This window comes from Triturus cristatus, chromosome 7 (assembly GCF_964204655.1).
Source record: "Triturus cristatus chromosome 7, aTriCri1.1, whole genome shotgun sequence".
NCBI lineage: Eukaryota > Metazoa > Chordata > Amphibia > Caudata > Salamandridae > Triturus > Triturus cristatus.
In genome coordinates this window covers 718965905-718989626 of record NC_140590.1, presented here as the reverse complement: position 1 = coordinate 718989626, position 23722 = coordinate 718965905, and the positions used below count along the sequence as shown (strand labels likewise).

The 23722-nt window shown below is 50.7% G+C and overlaps 1 protein-coding gene across 2 annotated transcripts in view; it reads left to right on the top strand.

Annotated features, from left to right (window-relative positions):
• RPTOR (regulatory associated protein of MTOR complex 1) overlaps positions 1-23722 on the top strand; it is a 1825560-nt gene that overhangs the window by 1204819 nt on the left and 597019 nt on the right. For both annotated transcript variants that reach the window (XM_085617419.1, XM_085617418.1), the window contains exon 12: positions 20234-20317. In XM_085617419.1, coding sequence (XP_085473545.1) covers positions 20234-20317 — 84 coding nt within the window. The remainder of the gene's footprint in view (positions 1-20233; positions 20318-23722) is intronic.

The window sequence follows — 23722 nt, the reverse complement described above, 5'->3', positions numbered from 1 at the left end:
CCAAACCTGTTTAGAGCCTTACATCTATTGCCGCGCAGGTGCGTCTCCTGTAGGAGAACCACATCCGGGGAGTACCGCTTCAAATACTGCAGAACCAGTGTCCGTTTAATTTTGTTCCCCAGCCCATTGACATTCCACGTCCATTTTTTTAGCTGTGCCCGATTACCCATCAGATGTCAAAGAGCCCCCTCCTCAGGACAAACCCTATTCCTCTGTGTCCCATCATAACAGTACCACCATGCATTGCAATAAAGTAGACATTGAGCAAAACATACCAATCCCCATGAACTTCCCCCTCATCCCCAAACAAACTCCCCCCTCCTTGCGCAGTGGGTCCCTAACCTCCCACCATTCAAACGTGCAGAGTGCCTGTCGCCCCTTCTTACCCAACACTAACTTGCAGAGGGAACGTAAGCCCGCAGTCAACAGAAAGAGTTATACATGGCTATCGGAGTGTACACCCATACAGATCGAAATGTTAGGTTCACCCTGTTTCCCATCTTGGAGTCCCCCTCCCGGCACCCCTCCTCCCCATTGGTGCGGCCACAGTCATTGGAGTGGTCCCAATGAGCTAAACTCTGACCCACCCAATGACCTGGAAACCGGTGACTCCACTGGGCCCTCCTGGCCCCCACTCCAGTGCGGGGTCCAATGTCAATCCCCTTCAACCTCCCCCAAGTCGGAGTTACCTCGGTTCTTTAGAGTCACTATCATCACTTATGCAGACCCTGTTCCTGTGCTTGGTCGTCCAAGGCCGATCCGCCTGCATTAGTCCCCTCCCGGCCAGACTGGCGGTGATCCTGTCTGCACGGTCCTCCATTTCTGCTCACTGTCCTCCATCCCTCCTCACTGTCCTCCATCCCTCCAGCCAGTCACTGGCCTCTTCAGGCTTATCAAAGAAGTATGCCTTGCTCCCGTCCAGGATCTTAAGTTGCGCTGGGTAGAGCATCATATATTTCACCCCTTGATCCCGAAGGGCCCGCTTGACCCCTTCGAAGGATCTCCGCTGACGCTGAACTTGAAGAGTGAAATCCAGTAAAAATCTTATCGTTGCGTTCTCAAGTCTCAGGTCTCCAGACGCTTGCGATGCCTGTATGATGGCATCGCGGTCCCTATAATTCAGGAGCCGCGCGATAATGGTGCGTGTGGGGGGGCGAAGGCTTCGGCCTCCCTCCTAACGCGTGATGGGCTCTCTCTACCGAAAAGAAGTTTGACAGGCGCTTTGGTTTGAGATGTTTAAGAATCAAGTCCATCACAAAGCAGTCTGTGGAAGGTCCTTCCATTCCTTCAGGAACCCCCACTATGCGGACATTGTTGTGCCTCGCTCGCCCTTCCTGATCTTCCAGCCTGGCGTAGATGTCAGCTTGATTCTTGGTGAGGGCCGTCACTTGTTCCTCGAGTCTCTTGGTTTTGGAGGTTAGGCTTCCAATGCCCTTCTCCGCCACCACCACTTTGTCCGACATTATTCTGAAGTTGGCCTCGAAGCAAATTGACCTCTTCTGTCACTGAGTCCAGCTTTGGCTCGAGGATACCCCGTCGGTCTTTAATGGCTGACATAGTGTCTCCTAGCGAGGGATCAGGATCGTCCTCCCCTGTGTCGCCCTGGCGGCTCCCTCCGTGACTGGCATCGTCTCTACCCATGGTCACTGTATACTTGTTGATGTGGTTCGATTGGCCTTGTCCCGGTAGTTTGTTGCGGCCCATGACAAGGTCACCATGGGGTGAGTTACCAGAGTAGGAGTCGCCCGCCCGTAGGAGACTGCCAAGTGCAACCTGCGCGGGTCAGACACACGTCCACTCAGTCCTCCCTGCTGTTTGCGTCCACCCTGGCCATGCACTACTGGACTCTGCGCCCGCTTCTATCCCCTTCCCGGGCTGCTTTCCAGCCTCGATCAGGCCCTGGATGTGCTGCCAGGTGTCACTAATGTGGCCGGGAATGGGCCTCCTGGGTGGTGCCCCACCACACGCGTGTGCAGTACCTCAATTTAGGCCGCAGCTTCACCGTCTCCCCCGCGCAGGCCCCACAGGCTCACTCGCTGCACCACAGACCACTCCGGCGTCTAACTGCGTCTCCAGGGTTCACTGGGATTTCACCGGGTCTAATGGTGGGAGCTTTGTGGCGAGATCAGGCGTCCCCCAGCCCTCCCACTGTTTAGGCCGCTGCCACCACTCCGCTGCGTGTCGTGGGCAAGCGGCAGTCCAGGCTCCAGTCGCGTTGCGGCAGTCCCCCACCGACTCCCCCTGTCTATTCTCGCAGGGATGTCAAGCTCCCCTGTCTTCCGGCACCTTCAGTCCTGCTCGCCTCACAGTGCCTCTCACCTCTCTCGGCCTCCCAGCCGTCACCGGCACAGTGTTCCGGCCTGGGTGATGCTGATCTCAGCCCCGTGCGACCAGAGCCGAAGTCGGCTGCCACACTCCGCTGCTCGCTGCCCACACAGCGCCGCCGCACCTCACTTCCAGGATGAACCGCAAGCCTCACGCTCTGCACTGGCAGGTGCCATTTTGTCCCCGCAGTCCGGTCGGCCGGGGTCGTTCAGTGCCAGCAAATCGCTGTCTCACGGGGAGCCCTCGTATCGCCGCCACTCTGTGCTTCCTCACACTGTTTTCCGCCACTGTTCGGTGTCCTCAGCTGAACGAATGATGCCGGATTTCGGGTGAGTGCTAGGTGACTGCTAGCGCTGCTCGTCTAATGTGCGGCCATCTTTCTCTGCTGCAGGCCATGCCCCCCTATTACTCTAGAAATTTTGACTAGTTAAGTAGATGCAGCAGGCAACTTCAGCGGTATTTAGTAGCGCATGTAGATGGATTGTATTAGGTAAATGAGGGGCATGTGAATGAGTGAAATGTGAAAAGTGTTGGGGTAAAATAGAAGTAGAGGTATGGCCTAATGCCCTGCTTGTAAATGACATTGACCCCTTTATTACTGAGAATTGACTTTGATGGAGAGATTTTTCTTGCTGTGGTCCACCCAGGGGCAACAGTGGAGTTGCAATGGCATGTACTGGTTACAGAGAGGCAGAATCAATTCCACATACAGTCTCCAGGATCACCTGAGGAGCATCACATGGCGGGCAGCAGTTCAAGGCAACCAAATAAATGTACACCTGGTCCACTCAAGAGCAACAGATCAACCTGCGCTTTATAAACGGATGCAGCATAAGAATGTATATTGTTCGAAAGGAGGCTGTACTTTACCAGACCTATTCTGGTTCAGCAGGCGATGGCTTTGTGTGGGTCTGGAAGTTGGCGATCCTTTTTGGTTCTTGCTGGGAATGTTGTGACTTGGAATTGTACGAACAATGATACTGGCTGAAAGCTGTAAGACCCGCAGACGGTAATGGCTTCAGGGAGTCGCTCTTTGCAGGATCCCCAGGCGATAGGGCGCCAAGGTAGATGTGAAGAAAAAGGCTACAACATTTGTTACATGACCAACTTAGATGGGTTGAGCTAGCCAATCACCTCAGCCCAGTGGCTGTTGTGGATACTGTTCAGGCCATAAACCATTGTTCACAAACACATATAACTAATAGTGCTCATCTTTGAAGAAGCAAGTTCAAAATATAGCACATGCAAGGAAATGTTTTTATGGCAGCAAAACACTTTTAATAAAACACTTTTGTATATATTAAAACTCCTAAAAAGATTTTCTACTTTCACACAAAGCAATCAGCAACCTTTATTCTAAAAAACAAATTTGAACAAAAAGCACTTTTCTGAAGCAAAATCTCTAGTGTTACAGAGAAAACTGATTTATTAATCCAAGAAAAAATATGACTCCTTAAAGTGAAAATAGGAAAAAATGAGTATTTGCCCAATTGAAAGGGGTAGAGGAGCACAGTGATCTCTTCAGAAGTTCAAAAGCAATTGAGGTCAAACTTGCACCATGGCTAAATTCTACAATTGTAATACTATGGAGCAGGCTAGCCATATGGGTCTTCATTTAGAGGTCCTCAAAGCCTACTCAGGGGGTCTGTGACTGCTTAGGAAATAATATAATATGACCAGAATAATAAACTGTATATAAATAAAGAAGCTAAACTGAACATTTTAAAACATTCTGTATGTGTGTAGGAATTTGAAATTACAGGCTAAAAATTAAGTCCGTATCCTCAAATTGATTTGTGAGCGCACTGGAAGTGCATCAAACAGAATATAGCATGGATGATTATTGACCTCAATTGAATTAAAATAAATCTGTTATTTGTAAAGTGCAAACTACTCACCCCTAAGGGTCTCAAGGGGCTGGGGGCCGTCGTGGAGATAAAGTGAGCTATTGCCCAGAGTCACATGGTGCTGAGCTGAGCTGCCCTGGGCGCCGGGGATGGGACCGTGAGTCCTGCACTAGCCGCTGCGGCACACCTCTCCCTTATACAAAAAGTTCCGACTTTCCATTGCATTAAAAACAAATTGGGGAGGGGAGGATTAAATAAAATATTTCATCATGTGTGTGCTTGTTTGATGAATGCTATTTCTATATTTTTTTTGTATTGTTTTGCAGTTCAAATCATCGAAGATGCTTAGGCCGGAGGCTCCGGCTTCCAGTTATGGCTCAGTGGGAGTCCCCAAATTCCAATAATGATTCAGTTGGGGTCCGCAGGTTCTGGTAATGATTAAGTGGGGATTAACAGAAGTCAAAAGATTAAGAACCACTAATCTAGCCAATTGCACCCTGGCATAATGGCCATTTCAGGAAACTGTGATGCTCGGACCATGTACATTTCTTCACAGGCATTAAGCTAGCAACAATAGTCTTCTGTAGAAAACCCTTTTAAAACAGCACCGTTGTCAACGTTTACACTACACAAATGGTGTTTTGGTTTTACACAACACAACTTCAACATTTACGGTCAAAAACGAATTTGAGTATAACACATTTTCAGTAAAAACACTTTTCTAAAACCAGGAAATGTATGTCTGCTTTCTTTGAAGTGAACCCTTGCCCAGCGAAAACGGAAGACGGAGGTGGGGGGCGTAGCTTTATCTCAACAGAGGTTCGAAAGCTTTAACAACATTGCTGACACATTCTGCCCCAAGCTACCTTCAAAGCATCTCAAGGCTATTAAAGCCTTCTCCTTACTTTACATCTCTGTCTTTTGAGGTGCTGTAACATTGTGTTTCATTGTTATGTATCTTCTGAGCATTAAAACAAGGGAAGGAGGCAACATGCTGATGGTAAGTAGGACAAGTTGAAATCTAGGCAAAAAAAGCCGGAGACCTCTAAAGGCAATGAGAGTCTCGACTCAACACACCCAGACATGGTCCTTCTGTGCCATAGTAGATGGCAAACTGGGCTGGCTTGATGTGCTGGGGGGCTTTTTCTGCAGTTTCCATTATGAATTTCCACTTAGAAGAATTATGACTCTCTACAGCTTAAGGAACTTTTCGCTCAGCCAACTTCTGGAAATCCGTGCTGGTCGAGTCTCTCCCTTTGCTGTGACTGGCTACATTTTCAGAACTAGGGTATTGCATTTTCTGTTTATGTGATGTAACTGAAGCTGACCTGGAACCACTTGGCAGTGAAGGGGGTAAGATGGGTTAACTGTGTATGTGAAAGTGACATTGAACAATTACTGAGTGAGACTGATAGAAGTTGTGGCTATAAAAACGTACACTCTTGTGTGCCACGATTTTGATACAAAATCTGGAGTATAACTCGGTACAACTGTGAAGTGGGGTAACATTGACTTTTAGGAAAGATACACCAGGGGGTGTTGTGATACCCGGAGAACTGTTCTGTAACGAGGTTTGCTCCGACTGATCGGGAAACGGAAGGCACTCACGCTGGTCACGCCCAGGCCGGGAGGCTCACGGCAGCACAGCACAGCCGATTTTGACCGAGGCTAGCCTCCTGATCGCTCTCGCTACCGCTTCTTGACCCCTTGCTGCCGGCGGTGCTCGGAGGTCGCGGGGGGTGAAGCTGGAAGCTGGTTCTCTTGATCGGGCAGTTCCCTTTGAACCTCGAGTGCGGTGGAATTTTCCGAGGAAAGCGGCTGGAGCCGTTGTGCCCCTCTCACTGACCGGCTTCACGGCAGGAGGAGTAGCGGAGTGGCGGCTGAGGCTGTGAAGGGAGGAGCTGTCAGAGTGAGCCGTGAAAAACTGCGGTTCTGCGACTGTTTGCGACTGTTTGCACTTTTTTGTCCCCACTGGTCCCCGGGTTGGATCTACTGTCCCCCCCGCTGCGATTTGGCAGCCCCAGTACTCCCCAGTACTCCCGGCCAGCCGGCTGAAACAGACGACGGCAGTAGTGTGGAGGTGAGGTGGGGAGCACTGTAGTGGGACCAGTTGGGTGGGAATAGCTTCAATTTCGACCTGCCTGCTGCCTTGTTGACCTACCTGCCGTGAGGGGAACGGCCAGCCCAGCGGGGATATTTCTCCTCTCTTGCCTTCGCTCTGCTCGCGGACGCCTCCGCCACCGCCGTGAGGGGAACGGCGCACCGGAACTCCATTTCCCGGCTTCCCTGGAGAGCGGCGCTTGCGGTGACGACACCTGGCAGCGCCGGACTACTACATAGGAAGCCCGGGCCGGGGCAACCCTTCTAAGTTGTGCCACTCCATCAGCGGTCACCCCAAGGTACTGTGGACTTTGCTTCCTAACGGATTGTTTGTATTACTCCTGGTTGCTAACCCAGTTTCCCCTGTGGATTATCTGTTGGGCACGGAGGCAGTCGGCCCTTCTAGGACAAATTGCTATTTTTGACTCTTGTTATGCTATTTAATGATCGTAAAGGCAGAGTAGCCAACGATCATCTTCTATCTTGTTAACAAGGTCAACGTTGACCACACAGGATTGGTCTGGGACTAGTTTGTGGCCGTCCGCGATTGGACGAGGTTGGGCTTGTCCACAATTATTGGGTTTTCATCCCATTTCATTGTGTTTTTTATCGCAGAGGGCATCTACCTATTAATACACATTGGGGTTTGTTATAGGCACTGCTTGTCTCAATATAACTTAATATGCCTCTAAGGTCCGGTAAGGATCGCACAGTTCAACTGCAAACTTCTAAGGGAATAGTTTCTGGTCCGCTTGATGCTTTTATAATCCGAGCAACTGGGATTTTAGAAAATGAAATAGCATTGACTGAGAAAAGGCTTTCCCTAGACTTAGTTAGTGGTAAGCGCTCCTCTTTAGGTGCCCTTGCTACTATTTCTAGCCCTGTGACCCAAGTCCCGTCTAATTGTTTACATTCAATAACGACGGAGGCACTAATGCATGCTGAGGGAGATGGGGTGGGTTCCCTACATTCTCCAGACAATACTGATTTGAGTTTAGATGATATCCGGCATAGTGGGGCCCAAGATAGAGGTACAGATAGAGTGGACACAATCATTAATTTGGTGTCAAATCCACCGGAAGCGATTGATTCTTTTAGAAAAAAAGACTGTAAAAGGAAAAATATTCTGAGCAATCATGGGGGGAGAGCACAGAAGCTGTTTAAATTAAATGTTTCTAATAGTACTTGTGCAGCTGGTTCGTTGCTTCCCACTGCTATGCAACCCCCCCCGGTACTTCCAAATGTATTATGCCCCACTCTAACCTCTATTGGTTCATCAGATCCTTGCCCTACTTGTCTTAATAGTGACGAAATCCTGTTGGCAAAAATGGAGGCCATGATTAAAACCCTCCTGCTCCCCGTCCTGGAGCAAACCAGGCTGATGACCATCAAAATTGATGCTTTGGAGTCTGCCGCGAATATGAACATGAACCTACTTCATAAGCTACCCGTCCCCTCCATAGTTATGGGGGCTTCCACTTCTCAGGCAAATCCAATTAAGTGTACAGACAATGTTAGCCTTGGTAAAGCAACGGGGGCTGTAGTAACCAAGTCTCCAGCACAGGTGGGTTCCAGGGACAATGTTAGCACTGTTGGTGTTGGCACCTTGGCGCAGGAATCTAGTAAAGTCACCTCCATGATAACAGCGCAACGAGCACAAACAGGCAGGACGGACGACAGGGAAAATGTTGCACATAGCACCCTATCCCAGCCTTCTCTAGGAAAGCCAGCTACTAATCGTAATCCCACTACCCATACTGGGGGAAACAATGTTAAGTGTGCTTATCTCCGTACTGACTTACCCCCAGAAGCAAATCAATATACTATTGTGTTAACCGGGGCAGCACCCGTTAAGGAGGGTGTTAATGAGACAGACAGGGACTTACGTAATAAAGTAGTATTCTGGCTCAATAAAAATCGCCCCCTCCCGCCATCAACTTCAACTGAAATCCTATTAGTAAGGAGAGTAGATTGGGTGGGTTTTGGGACCAAAGACTTAGAGGGTGATTGCATTTTGGTATCGTTTAAGGATCCCTGGGTGGTAGAGTCCATTCGAAGGGAAGCAAGGTTTGCAAGAATGGGGGATGTTCAAACACTGGACCTTGCTTATTTTTACCCCGAAAGACATTCTAAACTCCCACCCGGCCCCCCACCTAAGAGATTACTAGACAGGAGGCGTCCAATTGTTAGATCACCTTACCGTCCCCAATACCCTCTACTTTTCAATCGTTACGGCCCCCTTTCCGACCTTGAGGCTGTCGATTGACTACACCTACCAAGTAAGGTGAACAGCACTGTTGAGTGTTGTAGGGATGTAGTAACCAGGCCCGAAAGGGTGGAATCTTCTATGGGGTTCGTCGAAGAGGGGGGCCCAATGCCAAATCTTATGGGGGGGGACGGTCGAATCAACTGCTGAGGATATTTTAGAGGAAATTGTGGGGGTGGATAGTGTATGTATGACTTCCAGTTTCGAGATACGGGCAGAACCTGTGAAGGCAGTGGAGAACCAAGCCTCCACTGTGCCAATGGCTCAATTATCTAAAAGTAATGTAACAACTCCACACGATATATTAAAGGTAGCTTCCTGGAATGTGGCTGGGATTAAGGGTCGGCTACTCTCAGAGGAGTGGTTGGAATTTATAGATACTTTTGATATCATATTACTTCAGGAAACTTGGGCAACGGTCCCAATCCACAGGGTTGGGTTTATTAATTTCTCCAAACCCGCAATCAGTGGTAGCAAAGGGCGCGCTTCAGGGGGCCTATTGATTTGGGTGAAGCAGGCTTTGGGAGTCCACCTGTCTGAAATATTTGTAGAACATCAGGACCTCCTGGGTATTAAAATGAGTAAAGCTGTCCATCGGGATTTGATTATTATTAACATCTATGCACGAGGCCTACCTGGAGGCCGCTGCCCTGGTATTGTTGATGTAGTGGACAGGTATCTCGATGGGCTAGGAAGTGACAATTTTTCTGTCCTAGCGGGTGATTTGAACTGCACCTTTGAGCCGCTTCAGGCAGCTGGGGACAGTTGGGGGTCCACTGAGGATGCAGTCTGGAATATTCCGGACTTATCTATTGATAAAATTGCCAAAGGGACTGAGGCTGCTTTGAACTGGATGGCTTTATGCTTGAATAGGGGCTTAAGGGCAGCTAATGGCCGCTCCTTATCAGACCAATGTGCCTGTGATACCTATGATAATGGCTTAAGGAAAAGCCATATAGATTATATTTTGCTAAAGTTGGAATTCTGGCAATATATGATCGACATGGAAGTGGTATCCCGCCCAGAAAGCGACCACAATCCTTTGTCGCTTAGTTTAAGGTTCCCGGGCTCAAATAGATTGAGGAATCCAGATACTTTTAGGATTGGAGATGTCACCTTGTCCAATGACAGAAGAAGGCTGAAATGGTCTAGGTTGGGGGGTGACGCCTCCCTCCTTGAAAGTATTAATAATTTGGTCACTAACACGGTGAACGAACTCATGCCCAATGTGTTTGAGGGGGTTGGCATCGATTATGTTACCGAGACTCACGAATGCTGTTTTGAGCAGCTTAAATCTCTTTTATCCTGTCCATGCTTAGAAGGCCCGCCTAAAAAACTTGGTTCCCGTCAGAAATGGTACAACGGGAAATGTAGGGAGGCCTATAGCCAATTAGTTAAAGCGGTTAAGTCTCGGGTTATGAGTGATGTCAAGTTAGCTAGGGTACAGTATAAAAAAACCCAGTGGGATGCTAAAAGAGAGTGGGAAGATAGGTACTGGTCCGATCTCCTGGATGCATCTACATCCAATAACCAGACTAAATTCTGGGAACTTGTAAAGTGGGGCAGAGACCCAGATTCGAAAACGCCTACAAATCATGTCTCCCCCGGAACTTGGGTGGATTTTTATGCTGCCCAATTTAGGTCTGAGATCTCGGAATCCTCCACCATGTTGAGTAATGAGTATACACTGTTTGATCACGGTGGGGTTCTGATCTTCTCAGAACAAGAAACTGAATTGGCCCTGGGTTTGACTCAGCGGGGGAAAGCACCGGGGATGGACCTAATCCCCGCTGACTTGTTTAAAGCCAACCAAGAACTTTGGGTACCGTACATTACCAGGCTAGCCAACGCAATTGCTAAAGGAGCTAGAATCCCAAAGAGCTGGAAGGGGGCTGAGATCCTTCCAATCTACAAAAAAGGAGATCGGTCTAATCCGGGCAACTATCGCCCGATCAGCCTTATTGATTCTCTTCAAAAGGTCATTGCACGAATGGTCTTAGGTAGAGTCCAGGGCTGGATGGTCTCTGAGGGCATTTTGTCTCCCATGCAAGCAGGCTTCAGATCTGGTATCAGCACCATCGACCAGGTGTAAAGACTTTGTCTGATTTACTGGAAGGTGGTGCTGTTGGGCGGGGGAAAAATTTTCGCCGCTTTTATTGATCTAAAGGCGGCTTTTGACATGGTCCCGAGGGCTAAACTGTGGCGTGTCTTGAGAGACTTGGGTTTGCCCTTGGAACTATTGGATTTAATTGTTTTTTTTTTTTTTTTTTTTTTTTTTAAACCGTTTATTGCAGTTCGTAAAAGTTACAGGTATGGGCCTACAACCATCCGGCCGGCCGCTAGAATGACAAAAACATATTGCACACATACAGTAAAAGTCTCTAGGCAGTGCAGAGCAGTGAAACAGGAGTAATCAATGGTGCAGGCCACACAGCTCCAAGCCCACAGTACGGTTCCCTTTTCTTGAAACAAAACAACACCAAAAAACCACACCCGCAGGGCAACCCGCGATCCAAAATAACAGCACGTGCTCCATAAGTGGGGGATCCAAACCAGCAGCAGAACTCTGGAGAGGGGAATGGGAATAGATCAGGGACTGGGGGACCGCGCGCCCGCGGCTGAGGGAGGGGGGCCATCTAGGGAGACGGAGCAGGCGAGGCAGCCGGTAGCAGTGGTGGCTCACAAATACCCCCGCGGTAGGCGTTCCAGGGGCCCCAGAGTTTCACCCACGCCCCAGGCTTACCTCTCGCCACATACACCACCTTTTCACGAAACATACACCAATCCATATGCTCTTTCCAGGCCGACACCGCAGGGGGCCTCTGGGATCCCCACAATTGAGCAATGTCGCGCTTGGCTATCATGTATCCCAGAGTCACCCACCGCGTCTGCGGGACCGAATAGTCATTCGGTTCCCATACATTCAGCAAGCATCTCCTCGCTTCAGGCAGCAGCGCAACACGCGTCACCACACGCAGGACCTCATGCACACCACGCCAGAATCGCTCCACCTTCGGGCACTCCCACAGTATATGCATGAAAGTCGCCAACGCACCACAGCCACGCTTACACATTCCGTCACCAGCAAAACCCATACGCAGAAGCCTTGGCCCCGTCACGTAAACCCGGTGAAGGATCTTGAGCTGGACGAAACGAAGGCGAGCCGGGATGGCCACCTCTTTCGGAGAGGCCACCGCGGAAATCCAATCCTCATCGTCCAGCTCCAGCCCGTCGGCAACCCAAGCCTCGCGGAGACTAGTAAGCAGGCACGATCTATCGTTGATCAGTTTTTTGTATATGAGGGAGATCGTGCTGTCCGGGACATGGCCATCTAGGACTCTGTCCTCCAGGGGGGAAGACTCCGGAATGGATGCGACATCCGGGAAGACGGAGCCCAGCGCATGGCGGACCTGTAGGTACCGAAAGTACTCACTGCCCTGCAGCTGGAACTCCGCCTGCAGCGTCTCAAAAGTTTTGAATCCCCCCCTCGTCCAGAGATCTCCCACCGTGCTGATTCCGATCGTGTCCCACTTCTCGAAGCCCTTCGACGTCCACAGGGAGCCCAACCTCTCAGACGCATACAGCGGTGACGCCCGGGTCAAACGGTCCTTCCACCCCATAGCTGCATTAGCCGCGTGCCAGACACGCACCATAACACGCGTCGGTCCCGTCAAACGGGAGTCGGGCACGCCAGCGTAGAGCGCTCGATTGTAATCGCCACCGGGCAGGAGCATCTTATCCATCTCAAATGCCGGGTTCAAGGCGGGCCCGTAAAGGCCATGATTAATTGCAGCTAGTTGGGAGGCCCAGTAATACCGTTTAATGTCAGGGAGGGCGACCCCCCCATCGTACCACGGGAGCGTCAATTTAGCCAGAGCAATGCGCGGCCTCCCGTCCCAGAACAGGCGCCGCTGGAGGCCCTCCACCTCACGGAAATAGCGTGCCGGGACCAAGTCCATAGTATTCTGGAGGGCGTAGAGGAAGCGTGGCAGGGACATCATTTTAAACAAGGCCGCTCGGCCGAGCGGCGAGAGCGGCAGACGCCGCCAGCGCACCACGTCCTCCCTCAAACGCCGGAGGGGGGGTAACAAATTCCGCTCATAGCGGGCCTCCGGGTCAAGAGTGATATAGATACCCAGGTACCGAAAACCTCGGGAGGCAATCTGGATCGGACAGTCCCGTGGTAGGGCCGGAGCCTCCCCGGAAAGCACATATACACAGGATTTCGCCCAGTTGATGACCAGGCCTGAGTTGCGACCGAATGAACGCAAAACATCAACCAGGACGATCAGTGATTTACGCGGGGAGGCGAGATACAGAAGGATATCGTCAGCATAGAGGGACACACGGTCCTCATGCTCGGGGGTCCAGCGGAGACCACGGATAGAAGGGTGCCACCGCAGCCACTCCGCCAGGGGCTCCAGGGCCAGGGCAAACAGGAGAGGCGACAGGGGGCAGCCCTGTCGCGTACCCCTCCCCAGCGCGAATGGGGCCGAGACTCGCCCATTCACTACCACCTGCGCCAATGGGCCCGAATATAGCAATTTGACCCAACTAATGAAACCCGGGCCAAACCCGAATTTTGCCAGCATCGCCCAGATGTATGGCCATTCAAGCGTATCAAACGCCATGGTGGCGTCCAAGGACGCCAAGATGGCCGGCTCCCGCACAAATGGGACACGCGCGAGCACCCCGTGCAAGCGCCGCAAATTGAGCGCCGTGTTGCGGTGCGGTATAAAGCCAGATTGGTCTTGGTGGACCAAATCGCCCACCACGCCAACCAACCTGTTGGCCAACACCTTGGCGAGGATTTTGGGCTCCGCGTTCAAAAGCGAAATCGGCCTATAGGATGTGACCCGTTCACGGGGCCTCCCCTCCTTGTGGATCACCACAATTGTGGCTAGACGCTGGTCCGGCGGGAGGGAACCCCGCGAGTGGGCCGCCAGGAACATCGCGCGCAGGTGGGGCGCCAACACATTCGGGCGTAGCTTGTAGAGCTCGATGGGAATACCATTGGGGCCCATGGCCTTGCCGGATGCAACCGAGCGAATAGCCAAGGCAATTTCGTCCGAGGTGGGAGGGGCGTCCAGCGAATCCCTGTCCTCCACCGTTAGGGAGGGCAGTGCGATGTCCCGAAGCAGGGCATGGGAGTCTGCCTCCGAGCAGGGGGAAACCGGGGAGTAGACTTCGCGGAAATAATCCGCGAAGCAGGAGACAATGGCTTCCGGCTCAGTGACACACGCACCATCAACACTCTCAATCAAAGGCACCACACGGCTCGCTCTCTCCCTCTTATCCAACCACGCAATCAATTTGCCAGCCTTATCACCCACATCATACAATCGCCCCTGCTGCTCTCTACTGAGGCCCCTGGCCGCCTCCGTGACGAGGGCCCGATAGGCCGCCTGCTTTAGGTGTAGAACATGCAACTTGTCGTCTGTTACCCCGCTTCCCAGGTCACCCTCCAGTTCTGCAATCTCGGCCTCTACCCGGGTCACCTCCTCCCGCTCGCGCCGCCGGGCATGGGAGATAAAGGAGAGGGCCTCCCCTCTAAGGACTACCTTGAATGCCTCCCACAGGGAGATGGCCGAAGAGACCGACCCCACATTCTCATCGAAATATCGCTGTAGGGATTTGATCAAATCAGCACGAATGGTGGGGTCGCGCAAATACCATGCATTGATTGGGGCCACCCTGCCATCCCCCCTCGGGAAGACATCGAGATGCAACAACAATGGGGAGTGGTCTGAGATACCCCGCGCCAGATGGCGCACCTCCCCCACCCTCCCTGCGTGGGCCGCCGGGACAAGGATGTAATCAAGCCGCGAGAGGCTACCATGGGCACCCGAGTGGAAGGTGTACTGTCGCAATGCAGGATGCTTTAATCGCCAGCAATCCACCAGGCCCAGCGTGTCCAGAAGGCCGGGCAGCCACGCCTGTGCCCGGGGGAGGTCCCTAGGGGGATGGCGATCCATAGACCCAGAGGCTACCGCATTAAAATCCCCTCCAACCACCAGCAGGCCACTCGGAAGGTCCAGAAGGAGGCGCCCCAGGTCCGCAAATGTGGTGGCTTGTAACCCAGGCGGGACGTACACTGATATAAAGATAAACACTCTACCCTCCATTCTTCCCACCAGAACCGTGTAGCGTCCCCTCTCATCATGGCGCACCTCATCAATCTCCAACGGGAGCGAGTTCTTGATCATAATACCCACCCCCCGCGAGCCCGAGGTGAAGCCAGAATGGGCCGCCAAACGATATCCCCGCCGGTTCATTGCATGAAAGGAGTTACCTATAAGGTGCGTCTCCTGCAGGAAGACAACATCTGGTGAAATACGTTTTAAGTACTGCAGGACCACACCACGCTTAATCCTATCCCCCAGGCCGTTAACATTCCATGACAACACAGCCAAATCCCTACCCCCCATCATACGTCGAAACAATCGGTCGTCCCCCATCGAGCATCCTAGAAACAACAACATAGTAGCGGGTTTGCCCTGCGGTGCTAACAAACAACACACCCCCCCCCACCCCCTGGTCCCAACAAAACTCCCCCCTCCCTGCACCCCTGCATGAGCCCAGACAGCCCCCCCAAAGTGCAGTGTGCCTGTCGCCCCATAGCTAAAATACTAACTAGTCCCCCAGAGGAGGAGGGAAGCCCCCAACAGACCCCGCACGACCTCCATAGGAGGGGAAAATACGCAATCAATAAATGGTGAAGGAACAACGTCCAGAGCAAGGCCTATGCAGTCACCCCTCAATTCTGCTCCGGCGGGCCCTCCTCGCCAGCCGCGCCCCCCCCGCCCCCCCGGCCCCGATCTCCAGGCAGAGTGTCCAGCCAGTCCCCAGCCGCCTCGGGCCGGTCAAAGAAGTGCGTGCGACCATCCACCTCTACCCTCAGCTTAGCTGGAAAGAGCATTGAGTACTTGAGGTTCAGGTCCCTTAGGCGACGTTTAACACCAAGAAAGCTCTGCCGCTGCTTCTGGACCGCCGGGGTAAAGTCTGGGTAGAAATGTACCTCCATGTTGTCAAGCTTGACCGGTCCCTGTTGTCTGGAGGTCTGGAGGATAGCATCTCTGTCCCGGAAATTAAAAATCCGGGCAATGAGAGGCCGCGGCGGGGCACCAGTCTTAGGTCTGCCCCCGGGGACCCGGTGAGCACGCTCCACCGCAAAAAGCTTACTCAGCCCCCGGGGCTGGAGGTGGGTCAGGATCAACTCTTCCACGAAAAGATCCGCCGCCTCTGCCTCTCGTCCCTCCGGCACCCCCACAATACGGACATTATTCCTCCGGGCCCGACCCTCGGGGTCCTCCAGTCGCCGGTCCATCAGGGCGCTCGCCTGGCCAAGCCGGCGCACCTCCTTCTGGAGGGCCACCACGTCTGTCGTGAGGCTCGTTGTGGTGTGGGCCAGGGAGTCGACTCGGTCGTTTGTTTTGGACAAGTCTGCCCTCACAAGGCTCACATCCACCAGGACCGAGTCTATTTTTTGCGCTAAGGTGTCGAAACGCTGGTCCACCGAGGCCTTCATCTCTGCGATGGCGCCCATGACGTCCCGGAGGGTCAGATCCACCGGATGAGCGGATGCCTCCGTCGGGCCCACCGGGGATGCACGCGATGTCTCCGGAGAACCCTTCTGGAGCGTGTAGCGGTCCATACTGTTGGCCTGGTGCGCCGTGCCACGGCGGGTCGTCTTCACCTTCGCCCGGTCGCCATCTTGTTTGGTGGACATGCTGGCTCTGCCACCGTCGTGCCAAGCACCCCAAACGGGCCGCTATACCAAGTCACGGGTGCCAGGGGGGGGGCAGGGGCGACCACCGAACCGCGGGTCAACCCACCGCCGGCGGGTCAGCCGGGCTCCTGGACAAGGCCACACCACCACACCCCGCTCCGCAGTCCGACCCCGCTTGAGAGCTAGGAGGGCGCAAAAGCGAAAGTGAAAGTGCGGGGTACGCCAGTCGCCCAGCCCCGTTCGCCGCTGTTATTCACTTTGTCCCCGGATCGCCCCACTACTCCAATCCGGGGGGCCGGCGAGGAGAAGGCCACAACCTTCGATCGACGCTCCCACCGGCGTCCGGGGTCCGATTCGAGCCCAAAAAACGGGTGGCGCCTCAGCTCCGGTTCCCCAACACAGTCCCCTCAACAAGGACAGGATATCGCCAGGATTAATTCAGGAGGTCGCGGAGGTCCTCGGGAGCCTCGCACCTACGCGGCCATCTTGGTTGCGCGCTAGGCTCCTCCTCCTGGATTTAATTGTTAAACTGCATGAGGACAATTCTGCAAGGGTCCGGTGGGGAGGTCAAGGACAAGTGACGAACAGTTTCCCAGTAACACGTGGGGTTCGTCAGGGGTGTGTCCTGGCACCCACACTCTTCCTGTTATTTATTGACCAGGTAGTAAATGTTTTCAAGGCCTTCCCCACTGATGCTCCCTCCCTAACTGGGAAGAAGTTCCCCATGCTTATCTTCGCTGATGACACTCTGCTCCTCTCTAAGACTAGAAGCGGTTTACAGCGGGCTCTGAACCGCTTTGAGGAGTTCTGTGTCATCAATGATTTGAAGGTAAACGTGGGCAAAACTAAGTTCATGGTTTTCACTAAGAACACTTCGGTTCGGAGCTCGGTAAGGATGGGTGGGGCTAACTTGGAACAAGTAGATCATATGACCTACCTAGGGGTTACCCTAGACTTTCGCCTGCGATGGAAGGAGCAGGTTGTCGAACAGCAGCTTAAACTGGCCCGCCTAACTGGCTGTCTCCTTAGGGAACAAAGGAGATCGATCACTAAACGTGTGCTCACAGCGCTAAAAATTTATGACGCAAGGATTAACGCTGCTATTTTATATGGAGCAGATCTCTGGGCGTATATGGACCTTTCTAGTCTGTTCAAAGCACAGTGCAAGTTCTTGCGGAGTTTAGTGGGGCTACCGCAATCAACTCCATCTATACCCCTTTGTTTGGACTTAGGATGTAATCCAATAAATGAGATGGCGAGGTTTAGATTGGTAGCCCTTTGGAGACGGATTTGGTCTTCTCCCGACCTAGCCATATTTGCTAATGAACTTGTAGAAGTTAGGTCCATTGAGGGCTCCGGGAGAATTCCATGGCTACGCATGGTAAAAACCATTCTGGTGGAAATGGGATTGGAACAGCTGTGGGTGTCTCCAGGAACCAATGTGTTTCCCACCAAACAAGAATTTAAAGCATTGTACTGGGCCTCAGTTCGGCAAACCCTAGTGTCCGCTTCTAGTTCTACAAGTTTAACAGGAAGGTTCCTGGCTAATAAGTTGGATCCCTCCCGTGAGAACTACTGGGATATCATTACCAGACCCCTTGACAAGAAACTCTACCATCAGTTTCGGGTGGGATCTCTGCCCTTGAATTCATTTACTAAAAATTGGGGTACTGGAGCAACCGAATTTTGCAAATGGTGTCCTGGCCATAAGGAGACTGAGGGCCACCTTTTATTTGCCTGTCCCATGTATAAAGACCCACGTAGAAAATGGATAAAACCTCTGTTCCAACGCCTTACTTGCAGTAGTTCTGTGGAGGCCATTCGGGCATTGAAGACGAATACCTCAGAGTTGTTTGTGGTGAGCACAGCGAAATTCCTTGGCTGGGTTTGGATTATTAGAGCTAACAAACAGATAGAAATGATTGCTCATCCGAATTGTATTTAAAACTTTTCATTCCAAAGATGGACATTGTATAGTATTTTAAGATGGTTTTTATCGACTGATTTTATGCTTTTAAAAAATTTATATAGATGGATTGTCTAAATACAAATGGGATGTTTAACAAGGGTTTTTTTAAATATATAGCTTTTATTGTGTGCAAAAAATATTTGTAAACTGTACAGTATATGGTGATTGAAATGCATGGTTCAAACTGTATGCATTAATTTTGCTGTCTTTTATGATTTTATTATCGAAATAAAGACCTTAAACCTGGAACCTGGAACCTGGATGTAACTGAAGTTATAGCAGTGCTTTAAATGGGCTGGTATTCACCGGTACTGAGTACCTGCACTTCTTAGATATATCGCTGTGAGTATCGGCACTTCTCTACTGCTCTGGAGAGTACTGGTACTCATGAAAAGGTAGGCTCATTGGCAGTGCTGGTGAGCAGAAGTAGTAAGTTTCCCTGGCAGCCAAGGCGCCGCTTCTGCAGCACCGATGTGAGCCCCATCTGAGCTATTCCGCAGGGCTCATTTGAATAATGTCCGGGTGCTCACCATCACGCTGTGCTTGACAGAGCAAGGTCCGTTCAGACCCTGTGCTGTCAATCACATTCACACTATCCTGTGCATTCGTGCAAGCACAGGAATCATGGCAGTCCCCTGGCACAATCAGGCTATGGCCAGTCCGGCCCTGGTGGCAATTAAAAAAGCCATAGTAGGTGAAGAGAAAAAATGCCTTTTGTCATACCCGAGTCTTTTGTGTGTCTGCAATGTTTGTGTGTATGCCTGTTTTTGTAAGAAAAAAAGTGAAAGAGAGAGAGAATCAAGCCACTCTCAGGAGGTATTTTGAAGAAAATGTGTCACTTTGTTTGTACATGTCTGCTCTGCGACAAAGATTCATAAATAACGTAAAAGTGAGGGTTGGTGGGTGGATGAGTGAGTGGATGAGGGAGTGGATGGATGAGTGAGCAAGGGTGGATGTATATATGGATGGATGATTGAAAGCATGCATGGGGGAGAGAGGGTGGAAGATTGGATAAAAGAGGGATGATGGGTGGATAAGTGAAAGTTTGGATGTATGAATGAAAGGTAGGGAGGATGGATGAAAGGGTGGATGATGGATGAGTGAAAGGAGGGATTGAGTGAAAGGGTGGATAGAATAAAGGAGTGAAAGGGTTGATGGATAAGCAAAAGGATTGATGGATGAAGGAAAGGGTGGATAAAGAGATGGATAAGTGAAAGGATGAATGGATAGGTTTGGAGATGGATGGATAGGTTTGGATATGAAGGGTGTATAGACGGAATGGTGAAAAACTGAATGATTGATGAAAGACTGAATAGACGATAGAATGTAAAGGTTAAATGGTGGACATCAGCAGGTAAATGGTAGGATGAAAGGATGAATGGATAGATTGATGGAAGAGACCAGAGATATCTTCTGGGGAGGGTCATGATGAGTTGCTTCATTTGCTTGGTGCCATAAGAACTTTGGTGCGACGGGGTTATTTTCAGTTTCTTCCTACTCGCGTGCTCAAGAATATATAGTATTGTGCCAAACGGCAATTAACAACATGACATTAAGAAGGTGCAACTATTGCAAAAAAAGGAAATGTTAACATATTATCGCATTTCTCTTTCATTTTGTGTAATGAGCTAACCTGCTTTGTTTTTATAAGCACATTTCTCATGTGTTTTGGTATGTGCTGCAACTAATATAGAAGTAGTTAAGTATCATCATGTCTTGCCCCTAGCCCCGCCCCCTCACTACAGCTCTAGCTCATTTTAATGAGTTCCTGAACTTGTTTTTTCCCATTTAAAGCACTGAGTTATAGATTCTGTGAATGTTCTGAATTGACCTAAAGGCCCGCCTTTGCTGTATACACAACACGTAGCCAAAGGAATTCTTGTGAAGATTGCAGCAGGTATCTCTTTAATAAGTGTCTTCTGACTGGTGTGCTAGTCTGTTACCATTGACCATTCCGTGCCGTACTACCCTCTAACATGTGCCTCTTTCCCCCGCAGGTGCTGCTCAGCCAGGTGCACCGACTGCGAGCTCTGGATCTGTTGGGGCGGTTCCTAGACCTGGGTCCCTGGGCCGTAAGCCTGGTGCGTACAGCGCTGCGCGCTTGTCACTACTGCTTGTGTGTACTTGAGCAGGTCAGAACGCTCATCCACTGGTGTCTGCTTAGGGACCGAGGAACGATTCGCCGTTCAAATTCGCTCATTTGTCAGGATGGACACACCCCTGCCTGCTTTTTGCTACCTTGGTCACTACCACATTTCGGTGAATTGTCTTTCATGTTATCCACCTATGTCATGTTAATCTTCATCAAACGGCCCTGAGCCAGGCCTAATACGTCTGGGGAAACGGCCAGTACAACGCGGCCGTTTCCACGTATAACCTTAACCACGCATGCATTACAACGCATGCAGGGTTACCACGAAAGCCTTTACCACGCATATCTTTACTGCGAGATACGTAGTAAAGGCATGTGTGCTAAAGGTAATATTAAAAAAGGGAGGTTGGGGGGGTCTCCCCCCCCCCCCCCCCCTTAAAAAAAAAACCTGATTCCATCGATGTGGAGGCAATCGGCGTCGTTAGAGGAAACGGAAAGACACTTCCGCTTCGTCTGAATGACGTGCGACGCAGACGGGAAGAGCTTACAAAGAAGAGAGGACGTAGCGAGGTAAGGGGGAATTTAGTTTAAGTAATGAGGGGGACGTGTATCGAAGGAGTAAATTTAAGGGTTTGTGGGTGGGGGAATTGCACAGGGAAACATATTTAATGTTGAGGGCAGGGAAATTTATTAGAAGAAAAAGGGTGAGGGGTCGTACAGGGGTATTATAAAAAAAAAAAAAGAACATTTACCACGAAAATGCCTTTACTGATATGCGTGGTAAATGCATTTTCGTGGTAAATGTTATTCGTGGTAATGGCATTCGCGTTGTAACGCATGCGTAGTAAAGGCATGCGTTGCCACCGAATGCGTTGTAATGACATACAACCATACGTCTGGTGTATTTATTTATTTCAAAACAGGGACAAAGGGCATGTGAGTGTTTTACAATATGCACATTAATAACAAACAATTCAACACAGTAAAGTACATTAAAAAATATAAAACCCAACCCATATAGTGAAGCCGGGGTTCTTATTTTAGTGCCTAATTTAAACAAGCATTTACAATGCAATGGTCTCGGCAATATTATAGGTAGAGCTATTGGTATTGCTCATTATTTTTGTATCATTTTTGTATCCCTAAATAAATGGCATTGTCATTTCTATTGGCATTAGCTTTTTTTTGCATATGTGATACCTATTGCATTAGCAGAGAGAGAGTGAGGTAGTGAGATAGAGAGAGTGAGGTATTGAAATAGAGAGTGAGGTAGTGAGAGAGAGAGTGAGGTAGTGAGATAGAGAGAGTGAGGTAGTGAAAGAGTGAGGTAGCGAGGGAGAGGGATGTTGTGAGGTAGTGATATATAAGCATAGAGTGATGTTGTGAGATAGAGAGAGGTAGTGAAAGAGAGAGTGAAAGTGAGTTAGTGAGATAGAAAGAGTGAGGTAGTGAGATAGAGAGTGATTGAGGTAGTGAGTGAGAGAGTGATGTAGATAGTTAGGTAGAGAGAGAGAGTGAGTTAGTGAGAGAGAGTGATTGAGATAGTGTGAGAGAGAGAGAGGTAGTGAGAGAGTGAGGTAGTGAGAGAGAGAGAGGTAGAGAGATAGTGAGGTAGTTTTAGAGAGAGAATCAACTACATAGACATATAGACCTAGTCACATAGATGTAGACATACACTATGTCATTGATCTACACATACAGAGCCACCCATACACACATACAGAGCTACTCACACACATATACAGAGCCATACAGATACAAAGCCACACACATACACAGTCACCCACATACAAATACAGAGCCACCCAACATACATTATGAGGCATATGCGGAGCTGCATACAGCTTCAAATTAAACCAGATCATTTACAGGCAACCGTTAACAGCAAAGTGTACCACGGCCCAGCGGGTTCGGCTGTGGTGCGCCGTTGGGAGAGGATGTGATGGAATCCCGGCGATGGGCAATGCCGCCAGACCTGTGAAAAGGCAACTCTGGCATGTCGGCACTGCGCCTGCAGATGCTGAAGCAAGTAATTAATCTGCTTTACAGGCCAGGGCCTTACCACCCTGCATTCGCCTGATCTCGGAGCTAAGCAGGCCTGGGCCTGGCTAGTACTTGGATGGGAGACCTCCAGTTGCTGGAAGCTCGAGTTTTGGTTTCGATATTAAAGTGAGTTAATAAAGAAATGCCCTGGTCTGGATGTGCGTGCGCATGTGTCTGGTGGGGAGCCTCGGCCCGGTCTTTATGCCTCCTGTGGGGAGGGAGTGGCCCTGAGCCAGGCCTGGGAAGGAGCCAGTCCCGAGGCTCCCTGGCTGCTTGTACCTGCCCATCGTGAGGTGAGGGCGCGGCGGTTCGGCGCTCGCTGCTGACATCTGCGGTCACTGCAGGTCACACTTCAGGATCAACTCCCAGCCCTCCTCCTGCCGGGGTCAGTATATTGAGCACCATCGCTCTGGGTCATAGTGACACCAGCTGTTCGTAGCACCTAGAAACAGCAGAGGTGCTATACCAGACGCTCTCTGTGTAATTACACAGTCTACGACCGGAAATACATGGCCACAAAAGACGTCTGCTTTTCCCAAAAGGTGGTATTGACAGCCCAGGGGGTTGAAACATTACAGCCCCCTGCTGCTGATAAGGACCAGACGGCCCCGGGTCACCAGGACGCAGTGCTAAGTGATGTTTGTTTACCAGCACTGTGCATTCTGGGAGTTGTGGTTCTGCTGCGTTCGGTTGGATCAATTGAAGTAAGGTCCCTGGATCCAGTGAAAGAAATGCCAGTGTCTGGATGTGCGTGCGCATGTGTCTGGTGGGGAGGGGGGAGGGGGTGTATCAAACCCAGCTGCAATCCATCTCTCACCTCTGAGTGTGTGAAAAAAAGCGACTGACGTGTTGGGCAATTTCATTTCCTGCACCTTTCTTCCCACAATTGCGCAAGGCCCCCCGGAGCATCTGAACCTGACGGCAGCGCTTAGAAGCCATTCAAATCATAGTCCGGCGCTATGTAAACACTCATGCCTAAACCCAGTTCATAAATACCAACGTCTGTAAGCAACTGTTTCTGGATTCTGACGAACGATTTCCTATAAATTGGCGCACACCCATTAGCTCAAAATTATTAGCTACCCTACTGTTGGTTTTTAAGCAACTTAATATCAAAATGAAGAGTTACAAACTTGCCTTAAAGTAAGAGTGTGTAACGTGCCATGGGATTGGCCTGAGGGCTCGGATGAGAACTACTACTACACTGCTTCCCCCTGCTGGATATTGTGCGGTACTGCATGGGCGAGAGGCAGCCCCCGAGACGAGCTCTCCAAGCAGTGGACGGTTTTGTTGTTTGTGTGGGTCTGTGTGAGAGCTAGGCAGCATAATAACATCGCCGCTCTCGGAACAG